Source organism: Procambarus clarkii, chromosome 39 (genome assembly GCF_040958095.1).
Source record: "Procambarus clarkii isolate CNS0578487 chromosome 39, FALCON_Pclarkii_2.0, whole genome shotgun sequence".
Lineage (NCBI taxonomy): Eukaryota > Metazoa > Arthropoda > Malacostraca > Decapoda > Cambaridae > Procambarus > Procambarus clarkii.
In genome coordinates, this window is record NC_091188.1 from 40,984,349 (window position 1) to 40,997,762 (window position 13,414).

Here is a 13,414-nt window from a genome sequence, read left to right on the forward strand (position 1 = left end):
ACGTTCCTCTCTCTATCCACGTCTGGGGCCAGTTTTTACGCCCGCCCCGAGCCCGCCCCGAGCCCGCCCCGAGCCCACCCCGAGCCCACCCCGAGCCCGCCCGAGCCCGCCCCGAGCCCGCCCCGAGCCCGCCCACCTTTCCAGGATATAGTTACTCGTCCACCTTTGAAGATGTTGGAAACTCGAACACTGGACCCCAGGCCGAGGCCCGAAAGGGCTTGCTCCCCGGGCTCTGTCAGGGCTCTGTGTCCCGCCTTCAGTGTCGTGACTGAGCTTGTAGATGGAGGTGGGTTCTTGTTCACCGTGTGTCTTCCCGGCGGTATCGTGTATGTTGGGATCATGTCCCTGAGCCTTCACCTCCGACGTCGTGCCCGGCACAGGCCACACAGCCGGGCTCGGCCTAGCGTGACGCTGGCCGGTACAAGCAACAATTCTTGCCTGGGTACATGCATGTTTGTCTGAGCGACGCGTCCCTCCGTCAGCTGCCTTGCATGCCTCGTGTTCACTCTTGGTCACTGGTCACCATTGTTCACTGTTCACTCTTGGTCACTGGTCACCATTGTTCAGTGTTCACTCTTGGTCACTGGTCACCATTGTTCACTGTTCACTCTTGGTCACTGGTCACCATTGTTCAGTGTTCACTCTTGGTCACTGGTCACCATTGTTCAGTGTTCACTCTTGGTCAGTGGTCACCATTGTTCACTGTTCACTCTTGGTCACTGGTCACCATTGTTCACTGTTCACTCTTGGTCAGTGGTCACCATTGTTCACTGTTCACTCTTGGTCAGTGGTCACCATTGTTCAGTGTTCACTCTTGGTCAGTGGTCACCATTGTTCACTGTTCACTCTTGGTCAGTGGTCACCATTGTTCAGTGTTCACTCTTGGTCACTGGTCACCATTGTTCAGTGTTCACTCTTGGTCACTGGTCACCATTGTTCAGTGTTCACCATTGTTCAGTGTTCACTCTTGGTCACTGGTCACCATTGTTCAGTGTTCACTCTTGGTCACTGGTCACCATTGTTCAGTGTTCACCATTGCCTGTCAGTGTTCACTGTCACTCTTGGTCACTGGTCACCATTGTTCAGTGTTCACTCTTGGTCACTGGTCACCATTGTTCAGTGTTCACTCTTGGTCACTGGTCACCATTGTTCAGTGTTCACTCTTGGTCACTGGTCACCATTGTTCAGTGTTCACTCTTGGTCACTGGTCACCATTGTTCAGTGTTCACTCTTGGTCACTGGTCACCATTGTTCAGTGTTCACTCTTGGTCACTGGTCACCATTGTTCAGTGTTCACCATTGTTCACTGGTCACCATTGTTCAGTGTTCACTCTTGGTCACTGGTCACCATTGTTCAGTGTTCACCATTGTTCACTGGTCACCATTGTTCAGTGTTCACTCTTGGTCACTGGTCACCATTGTTCAGTGTTCACCATTGTTCACTGGTCACCATTGTTCAGTGTTCACTCTTGGTCACTGGTCACCATTGTTCAGTGTTCACCATTGTTCACTGGTCACCATTGTTCAGTGTTCACTCTTGGTCACTGGTCACCATTGTTCAGTGTTCACCATTGTTCACTGGTCACCATTGTTCAGTGTTCACTCTTGGTCACTGGTCACCATTGTTCAGTGTTCACTCTTGGTCACTGGTCACCATTGTTCAGTGTTCACCATTGTTCACTGGTCACCATTGTTCAGTGTTCACTCTTGGTCACTGGTCACCATTGTTCAGTGGTCACTCTTGGTCACTGGTCACCATTGTTCAGTGTTCACTCTTGGTCACTGTTCACCATTGTTAAATGTTCACTCTTGGTCACTGTGTTCACCATTGTTCACTGTTCACTCTTGGTCACTGGTCACCATTGTTCAGTGTTCACCATTGTTCAGTGTTCACTCCTGGTCAGTGGTCACCATTGTTCAGTGTTCACTCTTGGTCACTGGTCACCATTGTTCAGTGTTCACCATTGTTCAGTGTTCACTCCTGGTCAGTGGTCACCATTGTTCAGTGTTCACTGGCCATTGTTCAGTGTTCACTCTTGGTCACTGGTCACCATTGTTCAGTGTTCACCATTGTTCAGTGTTCACTCCTGGTCAGTGGTCACCATTGTTCAGTGTTCACTCTTGGTCAGTGGTCACCATTGTTCACTGTTCACTCTTGGTCACTGTTCACTCTTGGTCACTGTTCACCATTGTTCAGTGTTCACCATTGTTCAGTGTTCACTCTTGGTCAGTGTTCACCATTGTTCAGTGGTCACCATTGTTCAGTGGTCAACATTGTTCAGTGTTCACCATTGTTCAGTGTTCACCATTGTTCAGTGTTAACCATTGTTCAGTGTTCACCATTGTTCAGTGTTCACCATTGTTCAGTGTTCACCATTGTTCAGTGTTCACCATTGTTCAGTGTGTTCACCATTGTTCAGTGGGGTGTTCACCATTGTTCAGTGGTGTTCACCATTGTTCAGTGGGGTGTTCATTGTTCAGTGGGGTGTTCACCATTGTTCAGTGGGGTGTTTACCATTGTTCAGTGTGGTGTTCACCATTGTTCAGTGTGGTGTTCATATTGTTCAGTGGGGTGTTCACCATTGTTCAGTGGGGTGTTCACCATTGTTCAGTGGGGTGTTCACCATTGTTCAGTGTGGTGTTCACCATTGTTCAGTGTTCACCATTGTTCAGTGTGGTGTTCATCATTGTTCAGTGTTCACCATTGTTCAGTGTGGTGTTCACCATTGTTCAGTGTGTTCATTGTTCAGTGGGGTGTTCACCATTGTTCAGTGGGGTGTTCACCATTGTTCAGTGAGGTGTTCACCATTGTTCAGTGGGGTGTTCACCAGTGTTCAGTGTGGTGTTCACCAGTGTTCAGTGTGGTGTTCACCATTGTTCAGTGTGGTGTTCACCATTGTTCAGTGTTCACCATTGTTCAGTGTGGTGTTTATCATTGTTCAGTGTTCACCATTGTTCAGTGTGGTGTTCACCATTGTTCAGTGTGTTTACCATTGTTCAGTGGGGTGTTCACCATTGTTCAGTGGGGTGTTCACCATTGTTCAGTGTGGTGTTCACCATTGTTCAGTGGGGTGTTCACCAGTGTTCAGTGTGGTGTTCACCAGTGTTCAGTGTGGTGTTCACCATTGTTCAGTGGGGTGTTCATCATTGTTCAGTGTGGTGTTCACCATTGTTCAGTGTGGTGTTCATCATTGTTCAGTGGGGTGTTCACCATTGTTCAGTGTGGTGTTCACCATTGTTCAGTGTGGTGTTCACCATTGTTCAGTGTGGTGTTCACCATTGTTCAGTGGGGTGTTCACCATTGTTCAGTGTGTTCACCATTGTTCAGTGTGGTGTTCACCATTGTTCAGTGTGGTGTTCACCATTGTTCAGTGTGGTGTTCACCATTGTTCAGTGTGGTGTTCACCAGTGTTCAGTGTGGTGTTCACCAGTGTTCAGTGGTGTTCACCATTGTTCAGTGTGGTGTTCACCACTGGTGCAACACTGACAACTACCCCAAGTGGCCCCGGTCATGCCCAGCTGGTGAAGCAGGGGTACCAACCCACATGGGCACACCTTTCATTCACTGCCTCACCCTGGTACCCCGTGTGTGTGTGTGTGTGTGTGTGTGTGTGTGTGTGTGTGTGTGTGTGTGTGTGTGTGTGTGTGTGTGTGTGTGTGTGTGTACTCACCTAGTTGTACTCACCTAGTTGTGTTTGCGGGGGTTGAGCTCTGGCTCTTTGGTCCCGCCTCTCAACTGTCAATCAACAGGTGTACAGATTCCTGAGCCTATCGGGCTCTATCATATCTACACTTGAAACTGTGTATGGAGTCAGCCTCCACCACATCACCCCCTAATGTATTCCATTTTGTGTGTGTGTGTGTGTGTGTGTTAGTGTGTGAGTGAGTGAGTGAGTAAGTGTGTGTGTGAGTGAGTGAGTGAGTGAGTGAGTGAGTGAGTGAGTGAGTGAGTGAGTGAGTGTGTGAGTGAGTGAGTGAGTGAGTGAGTGAGTGAGTGAGTGAGTGAGTGTGTGAGTGAGTGAGTGAGTGAGTGTGTGAGTGAGTGAGTGAGTGAGTGAGTGAGTGAGTGAGTGAGTGTTCCTTCTCTCAGTGTTCTCAAAGAAACAACTCACATGAATCATCTATGTTAACCATAGCGGGTTTTAACGGGGTTTAGCTGAATGTTGCGTTTTAATACAATTTGCTCGAGTGTGTCTTAGGCTTTACTGGTCAAGCTGCCTCTTTGTGTTTGGTACAAGTGCTTGTTGATAGTGTTTGTCTCCTGTCCACCCACTTGGGCTGACGGTAGAGCGACGGTCTCGCTTCATGCAGGTCGGCGTTCAATCCCCGAGCGTCCACCACAAGTGGTTGGGCACCATTCCCTCCCCCCGTCCCATCCCAAATCCTTATCCTGACCCCTTCCCAGTGCTATATAGTCGTGATGGCTTGGCGTTTTTCCCTGATAGTTCTTTTCCTTTCTACGTGGACGGGGTGTGACGTCACTATGACGTCACTGTTGATGACGGTACAGGATTCAGACCTGACGGGCGGCGGGTCGAGGCACCCGCCGCCAGTGTTGACACACACACACACACACACACACACACACACACACACACACACACACACACACACACACACACACACACACACACACCAACAACGGTGTACCAACATAGAGGTCCTGGCGCGCGCTCTCTAACACTGTGTGTTTGTAAAGGCAACAAGAGCAGTTAACAAGTGTTTACAAGTTAGCTGAACACAGCCGGCCAGTGTTTGGAGAGACGACAAACACAGCCAGCCAGTGTTTGGAGAGACGACAAACACAGCCAGCCAGTGTTTGGAGAGACGACAAACACAGCCAGTGTTTTACAATGAACAAACGCAGCCAAGGAACGTTTGCAAAGATGCCAAACAATTAACAAGTTTTCCAGATTTACCAAACGCCGCCGGCGAGTGCTTGTACACACGACAAACACCACAAGCAAATGTTTAACAAATACGACGTCACCAAACACAGACAATGACGGCTGAAACACACGCACCAAACACGTGTGTGTGTGTGTGTGCGTGTGTGTTCTCACACACCCAAAACAAACGGTCAGAACTGACCAAAACAGCGGCAGAGTGCCCAACTTTACCACACAATTGATACCTTCCTCATCTCTACTGGCTTTACCCCCACCCCCATTCACCCCCTCACCACCCCCCCCCCCCCCTCACCACCCCTTAAGTGACGCAGTCAGCTGGCGCAGCAAACATTACCCTCATAATAGACTAACGTAAATAAATACTGAATCACCAGTTCACGGGACAACAGTTTGGAGGAACTAACCACTGTCGGTAATTAGGTAGTTCACTCATCAATGGTCCTATACACTGTGAGTTACGAGGCATTATACAAATGTTTATTGTCTGCTTCATATGCTCATTCACTCAGGCAAAATAGGTCCTATTTGGACCTATTTTTTCTAGGAATGAGTAGTGATGGTACACGGGAGAGGGGGGGGGGGGTGGTAACAGTAGCGGGGAGGTAAGGGGGGGTGGTAACAGTAGCGGGGAGGTAAGGGGGGTTGGTAACAGTAGCGGGGAGGTAAGGGGGGGTGGTAACAGTAGCGGGGAGGTAAGGGGGGTTGGTAACAGTAGCGGGGAGGTAAGGGGGGGGTGGTAACAGTAGCGGGGAGGTAAGGGGGGTTGGTAACAGTAGCGGGGAGGTAAGGGGGGGTGGTAACAGTAGCGGGGAGGTAAGGGGGGTTGGTAACAGTAGCGGGGAGGTAAGGGGGGGTGGTAACAGTAGCGGGGAGGTAAGGGGGGTTGGTAACAGTAGCGGGGAGGTAAGGGGGGGTGGTAACAGTAGAGGGGAGGTAAGGGGGGGTGGTAACAGTAGCGGGGAGGTAAGACGGGGTGGTAACAGTAGCGGGGAGGTAAGGGGGGGTGGTAACAGTAGCGGGGAGGTAAGGGGGGGGTGGTAACAGTAGCGGGGAGGTAAGGGGGGGGTGGTAACAGTAGCGGGGAGGTAAGGGGGGGGTGGTAACAGTAGCGGGGAGGTAAGGGGGGGTGGTAACAGTAGAGGGGAGGTAAGGGGGGTTGGTAACAGTAGCGGGGAGGTAAGGGGGGGTGGTAACAGTAGCGGGGATGTAAGGGGGGGTGGTAACAGTAGAGGGGAGGGGGGGGGAGGGGTAGGAACAGTAGACGGCAGGGGGGGAGGGTAACCAGGATGGACTGAACAACTTCTCAGGTCCAGATAACATACCCATACTTGCATATACCTGCCCACTTAGCATACTAAACGGGCCATTCCTGGTTAATATGACAACAAACTATTTAGCTCTAACGACGTAACTGTCCAACTACCACTATCGCCTCGGAAGTTATTATCAAATCCTCTCTGTAAGTAGCGGTTGTCTTTAGTAATTGTCATTACTTCCCTGAAACAATCAACCATCACTTTGTTCCCTAAATTGACCATTTACTTGTCAACAGTGAAAATAATTGTATTTGGTTAATGCTTTGATGACGTCTAACAGAGGTAAAGGACCGCATGGATCATACCTGGTTGATGGGGTTCTGGGAGTTCTTCTACTGCCCAAGCCCGGCCCGAGGCCAGGCTCGACTTGTGAGTGTTTGGTCCACCAGGCTGTTGCTTGGAGCGGCCCGCAGGCCCACATACCCACCACAGCCCGGCTGGTCCGGCACTCCTTGGAGGAATAAATCTAGTTTCCTCTTGAAAATGTCCACGGTTGTTCCGGCAATATTTCTTATGCTTGCTGGGAAGACGTTGAACAACCGCGGACCTACTGTGTCTGTCACTAAGGTAAGGGAAGTATCAGGGGGAAAGCGCCAAGCCACGACTATATAGCACTGGGAAGGGATCAGGATTTGGGGTGAGACGGGCGGAAGGAATGGTGCCCAACCACTTGTGTGGACGGTCGGGGATTGAACGCCGACCTGCATGACGCGAGACGGTCGCTCTACCGTCCAGTTTCCAGAGCGGGTGACACATGAGAGGAGACCACGGGGTAATGCTGGGTATGTTACCAGGAGTCAGCAGGAGACTCACCAGTGTGTGAGTCAGCAGGAGACTCACCAGTGTGTGAGTCAGCAGGAGAGACTCACCAGTGTGTGAGTCAGCAGGAGACTCACCAGTGTGTGAGTCAGCAGGAGACTCACCAGTGTGTGAGTCAGCAGGAGAGACTCACCAGTGTGTGAGTCAGCAGGAGACTCACCAGTGTGTGAGTCAGCAGGAGACTCACCAGTGTGTGAGTCAGGAGAGACTCACCAGTGTGAGAGTCAGCAGGAGAGACTCACCAGTGTGTGAGTCAGCAGGAGACTCACCAGTGTGTGAGTCAGCAGGAGAGACTCACCAGTGTGAGAGTCAGCAGGAGACTCACCAGTGTGTGAGTCAGCAGGAGACTCACCAGTGTGAGTCAGCAGGAGAGACTCACCAGTGTGTGAGTCAGCAGGAGAGACTCACCAGTGTGTGAGTCAGCAGGAGACTCACCAGTGTGTGAGTCAGCAGGAGACTCACCAGTGTGTGAGTCAGCAGGAGAGACTCACCAGTGTGAGAGTCAGCAGGAGAGACTCACCAGTGTGTGAGTCAGCAGGAGACTCACCAGTGTGAGAGTCAGCAGGAGACTCACCAGTGTGAGAGTCAGCAGGAGAACTCACCAGTGTGTGAGTCAGCAGGAGAGACTCACCAGTGTGAGAGTCAGCAGGAGACTCACCAGTGTGAGAGTCAGCAGGAGACTCACCAGTGTGAGAGTCAGCAGGAGAGACTCACCAGTGTGTGAGTCAGCAGGAGACTCACCAGTGTGTGAGTCAGCAGGAGACTCACCAGTGTGTGAGTCAGCAGGAGAGACTCACCAGTGTGTGAGTCAGCAGGAGAGACTCACCAGTGTGTGAGTCAGCAGGAGAGACTCACCAGTGTGTGTCAGCAGGAGAGACTCACCAGTGTGTGAGTCAGCAGGAGAGACTCACCAGTGTGTGAGTCAGCAGGAGAGACTCACCAGTGTGTGAGTCAGCAGGAGAGACTCACCAGTGTGTGAGTCAGCAGGAGAGACTCACCAGTGTGAGAGTCAGCAGGAGAGACTCACCAGTGTGTGAGTCAGCAGGAGAGACTCGCCAGTGTGTGAGTCAGCAGGAGAGACTCACCAGTGTGTGAGTCAGCAGGAGAGACTCACCAGTGTGTGAGTCAGCAGGAGAGACTCACCAGTGTGAGAGTCAGCAGGAGACTCACCAGTGTGAGAGTCAGCAGGAGAGACTCACCAGTGTGAGTCAGCAGAAGAGACTCACCAGTGTGTGAGTCAGCAGGAGACTCACCAGTGTGTGAGTCAGCAGGAGACTCACCAGTGTGAGTCAGCAGAAGAGACTCACCAGTGTGAGAGTCAGCAGGAGACTCACCAGTGTGTGAGTCAGCAGGAGACTCACCAGTGTGAGTCAGCAGGAGACTCACCAGTGTGTGAGTCAGCAGGAGAGACTCACCAGTGTGTGAGTCAGCAGGAGACTCACCAGTGTGAGAGTCAGCAGGAGACTCACCAGTGTGTGAGTCAGCAGGAGACTCACCAGTGTGAGAGTCAGCAGGAGACTCACCAGTGTGTGAGTCAGCAGGAGAGACTCACCAGTGTGAGAGTCAGCAGGAGAGACTCACCAGTGTGTGAGTCAGCAGGAGAGACTCACCAGTGTGTGAGTCAGCAGGAGAGACTCACCAGTGTGTGAGTCAGCAGGAGACTCACCAGTGTGAGAGTCAGCAGGAGACTCACCAGTGTGTGAGTCAGCAGGAGACTCACCAGTGTGTGAGTCAGCAGGAGACTCACCAGTGTGAGAGTCAGCAGGAGAGACTCACCAGTGTGTGAGTCAGCAGGAGACTCACCAGTGTGTGAGTCAGCAGGAGACTCACCAGTGTGAGAGTCAGCAGGAGACTCATCAGTGTGTGAGTCAGCAGGAGAGACTCACCAGTGTGTGAGTCAGCAGGAGAGACTCACCAGTGTGTGTGTCAGCAGGAGAGACTCACCAGTGTGTGAGTCAGCAGGAGAGACTCACCAGTGTGTGAGTCAGCAGGAGAGACTCACCAGTGTGAGAGTCAGCAGGAGAGACTCACCAGTGTGTGAGTCAGCAGGAGAGACTCACCAGTGTGTGAGTCAGCAGGAGAGACTCACCAGTGTGTGAGTCAGCAGGAGAGACTCACCAGTGTGAGAGTCAGCAGGAGACTCACCAGTGTGAGAGTCAGCAGGAGAGACTCACCAGTGTGAGTCAGCAGAAGAGACTCACCAGTGTGTGAGTCAGCAGGAGACTCACCAGTGTGTGAGTCAGCAGGAGACTCACCAGTGTGAGTCAGCAGAAGAGACTCACCAGTGTGAGAGTCAGCAGGAGACTCACCAGTGTGTGAGTCAGCAGGAGACTCACCAGTGTGAGTCAGCAGGAGACTCACCAGTGTGTGAGTCAGCAGGAGAGACTCACCAGTGTGTGAGTCAGCAGGAGACTCACCAGTGTGAGAGTCAGCAGGAGACTCACCAGTGTGTGAGTCAGCAGGAGACTCACCAGTGTGAGAGTCAGCAGGAGACTCACCAGTGTGTGAGTCAGCAGGAGAGACTCACCAGTGTGAGAGTCAGCAGGAGATACTCACCAGTGTGTGAGTCAGCAGGAGAGACTCACCAGTGTGTGAGTCAGCAGGAGAGACTCACCAGTGTGTGAGAGTCAGCAGGAGACTCACCAGTGTGAGAGTCAGCAGGAGACTCACCAGTGTGTGAGTCAGCAGGAGACTCACCAGTGTGTGAGTCAGCAGGAGACTCACCAGTGTGAGAGTCAGCAGGAGAGACTCACCAGTGTGTGAGTCAGCAGGAGACTCACCAGTGTGTGAGTCAGCAGGAGACTCACCAGTGTGAGAGTCAGCAGGAGACTCACCAGTGTGTGAGTCAGCAGGAGACTCACCAGTGTGTGAGTCAGCAGGAGAGACTCACCAGTGTGAGAGTCAGCAGGAGACTCACCAGTGTGAGAGTCAGCAGGAGAGACTCACCAGTGTGTGAGTCAGCAGGAGAGACTCACCAGTGTGAGAGTCAGCAGGAGAGACTCACCAGTGTGTGAGTCAGCAGGAGAGACTCACCAGTGTGTGAGTCAGCAGGAGAGACTCACCAGTGTGTGAGTCAGCAGGAGACTCACCAGTGTGAGAGTCAGCAGGAGACTCACCAGTGTGTGAGTCAGCAGGAGACTCACCAGTGTGTGAGTCAGCAGGAGACTCACCAGTGTGAGAGTCAGCAGGAGAGACTCACCAGTGTGTGAGTCAGCAGGAGACTCACCAGTGTGTGAGTCAGCAGGAGACTCACCAGTGTGAGAGTCAGCAGGAGACTCACCAGTGTGTGAGTCAGCAGGAGACTCACCAGTGTGTGAGTCAGCAGGAGAGACTCACCAGTGTGAGAGTCAGCAGGAGACTCACCAGTGTGAGAGTCAGCAGGAGAGACTCACCAGTGTGAGAGTCAGCAGGAGACTCACCAGTGTGAGAGTCAGCAGGAGACTCACCATTGTGTGAGTCAGCAGGAGACTCACCAGTGTGAGAGTCAGCAGGAGACTCACCAGTGTGAGAGTCAGCAGGAGACTCACCATTGTGTGAGTCAGCAGGAGACTCACCAGTGTGAGAGTCAGCAGGAGACTCACCAGTGTGAGAGTCAGCAGGAGACTCACCATTGTGTGAGTCAGCAGGAGACTCACCAGTGTGAGTCAGCAGGAGACTGCTACACACGACGTAGAGTAGATTATTATCATGAGGGAAAGTGTGAGGTGAGATGACGAGGGAGCTGAGAGAGGGGGAGCATAGAGAGGGGAGAGGGGGAGCATAGAGAGGAGAGAGGGGGAGCATAGAGAGGGGAGAGGGGGAGCATAGAGAGGGGAGAGGGGGAGCATAGAGAGGGGAGAGGGGGAGCATAGAGAGGGGAGAGGGGGAGCATAGAGAGGGGAGCATAGAGAGGGGAGAGGGGGAGCATAGAGAGGGGAGAGGGGGAGCATAGAGGGGAGAAGGGGAGCATAGAGAGGGGAGAGGGGGAGCATAGAGAGGGGAAAGGGGGAGCATAGAGAGGGGGAGCATAGAGAGGGGAGAGGGGGAGCAGAGATAACGTCTTGGTAGAGGGGTACCAGTATTAACAGCAGGCAGCACGTTCCACTGAGAGGGCCAAGCGTAACACCTCCCCCCCCCCCCCCGGTGACGCCAGGTATAGCGGCACACACACACACACACACACACCCGGAACACACCTCGCCAGGTGTGTGTGTGTGTGTATAGAATACGGTGTCTCACTGCCTCACCCCTCTCCTACTCTCTCTCCATTACACACCTTTGGCACCACACACACATTTTGACTCTCGTTCCAGAATAAATGTAAGGCGTTCCAATTCATGCAGGTCGACGTTCAATCCCCGACCGTCCAAGTGGTTGGGCACCATTCCTTCCTCCCGTCCCATCCCAAATCCTTATCCTGACCCCTTCCCAGTGCTATATAGTCGGTGGCGCTTTCCCCTGATAGTTCCCCTACCCTACTGGCCTTCCCAGGAACACGACTCAGCCAATCGATTTACAACCACCTCCCCAAATACTGCCGCATAAAGATGCACAAACAACTGAGGATTGACACCCTGTTGACCCCATTCATATCTCAGCTTCCAAATCTATCAGAGGAGACCTGTCGATGACCGGGCCGCGGAGACATCGAGCCCCGAAATCATCTCCAAAGTAACGTTAAGGTAGTCTTGTGTTGACTGCAGATAACTGTTGAGCTGACCATAAGGTTAAGAGAAAATGTTTGTGACCAACGGTGAACTTGGCAGGTGTACAGCCCAGGTGTGGCGGCTCTTAAGACAGATACAGATATATACTCATACACAGATAATACCCGGGGAGGTGGGAGCAATATTACGTGTATTCTGTATATATAAACCACAACGTTGTATAGACATTGTGTATATACAAACCACAACGTTGTATAGACATTGTGTATATACAAACCACAACGTTGTATAGACATTGTGTATATACAAACCACAACGTTGTATAGACATTGTGTATATACAAACCACAACGTTGTATAGACATTGTGTATATACAAACCACAACGTTGTATAGACATTGTGTATATACAAACCACAACGTTGTATAGACATTGTGTATATACAAACCACAACGTTGTATAGACATTGTGTATATACAAACCACAACGTTGTATAGACATTGTGTATATACAAACCACAACGTTGTATAGACATTGTGTATATACAAACCACAACGTTGTATAGACATTGTGTATATACAAACCACAACGTTGTATAGACATTGTGTATATACAAACCACAACGTTGTATAGACATTGTGTATATAGAAAGCGGTGAGTAAGAGCGTCCACTAGGAGGTGCTGGTGGTCAAGCAGGGCAAGAGAGGGGTACTCACCTAGCGGAGAGTGGATGGTGAAGACTGGGAGAACACTTCGCTGTTTCCTCCTCCTGAGCCTACACAGGCCGATGTAGCAGATGACGAACCACAACACACAGATAAACACCAGGATGCTGACGCAGATCGTCCAGATGATCGCGTTCGTCACCTTCATTGTTTACGCCCTCACGCAAAATATATACTTTTGGTTATCTTCTAGTCCAGTAAATTAAAGGAGAGGAAAGAATTGTTTTCTATGGAATGTTCATTTTCCTTGAGAGTGAGTTAAGTTTCACACCATTCCCCCCTCTCTCTCTCTCTCCTCTTGAACTCATTCTCACTTTTCTTTCACTTTACATCTTTTTTAAACAATATATACATATATAGTTTCTCATATATGTTTTTCATTTATATGTTAGATACATATGAGAGTTGGGCCACTAACGACGGTATAGTTCATGTTAGTGAAGCCCACGAGCTCCTGAGCCACCAAGCCGCACATTACACTGTGGACCACATTGCTCTCTCAACTCTACCACTGGATATCCTGCAACAAATATTATATAATATTAGTAATATATGGTTCAAAAGAGCACTATATATCACACAACACCAACACAGGGAAACAAAGCGGTCACATATACCATTGTAAGGGAGAGTTCAACGCAATATAGGAAGGAATCTAAGAAGATAATTCGCTCTATAATTGTGCGCAGAGAACAAAATTAACTATCTGCATTTCCTATGTATGAGGGTTTACCAAAATAAGCTTTATAGATCAGGTGTCATATTTAAAGGAGTTAGATTCTCCTCAAAAGTATTAGATTCTCCTCAAAGGTATTAGATTCTCCTCAAAAGACATTAGATTCTCCTCAAAAGGTATTAGATTCTCTTCAAAAGGCATTAGATTCTTATCAAAGGTATTAGATTCTCTTCAAAAGGCATTAGATTCTCCTCAAAGGTATTAGATTCTCCTCAAAAGGTATTAGATTCTCTTCAAGCCACACCACGATAGTCCAGCCACAC

General features: G+C 50.6%; 1 protein-coding gene across 1 annotated transcript in view; it reads right to left on the reverse strand.

The window, feature by feature from the left end:
- LOC123747506 (calpain-9-like) overlaps nt 1–12,932 on the reverse strand; it is a gene marked incomplete in the record, with an annotated part of 284,505 nt that extends 271,573 nt beyond the window's left edge. The window contains 1 exon segment of the mRNA XM_069338411.1: nt 12,407–12,932. Coding sequence (XP_069194512.1) covers nt 12,407–12,563 — 157 coding nt within the window.
- Nucleotides 12,933–13,414: the final 482 nt, after the last annotated feature.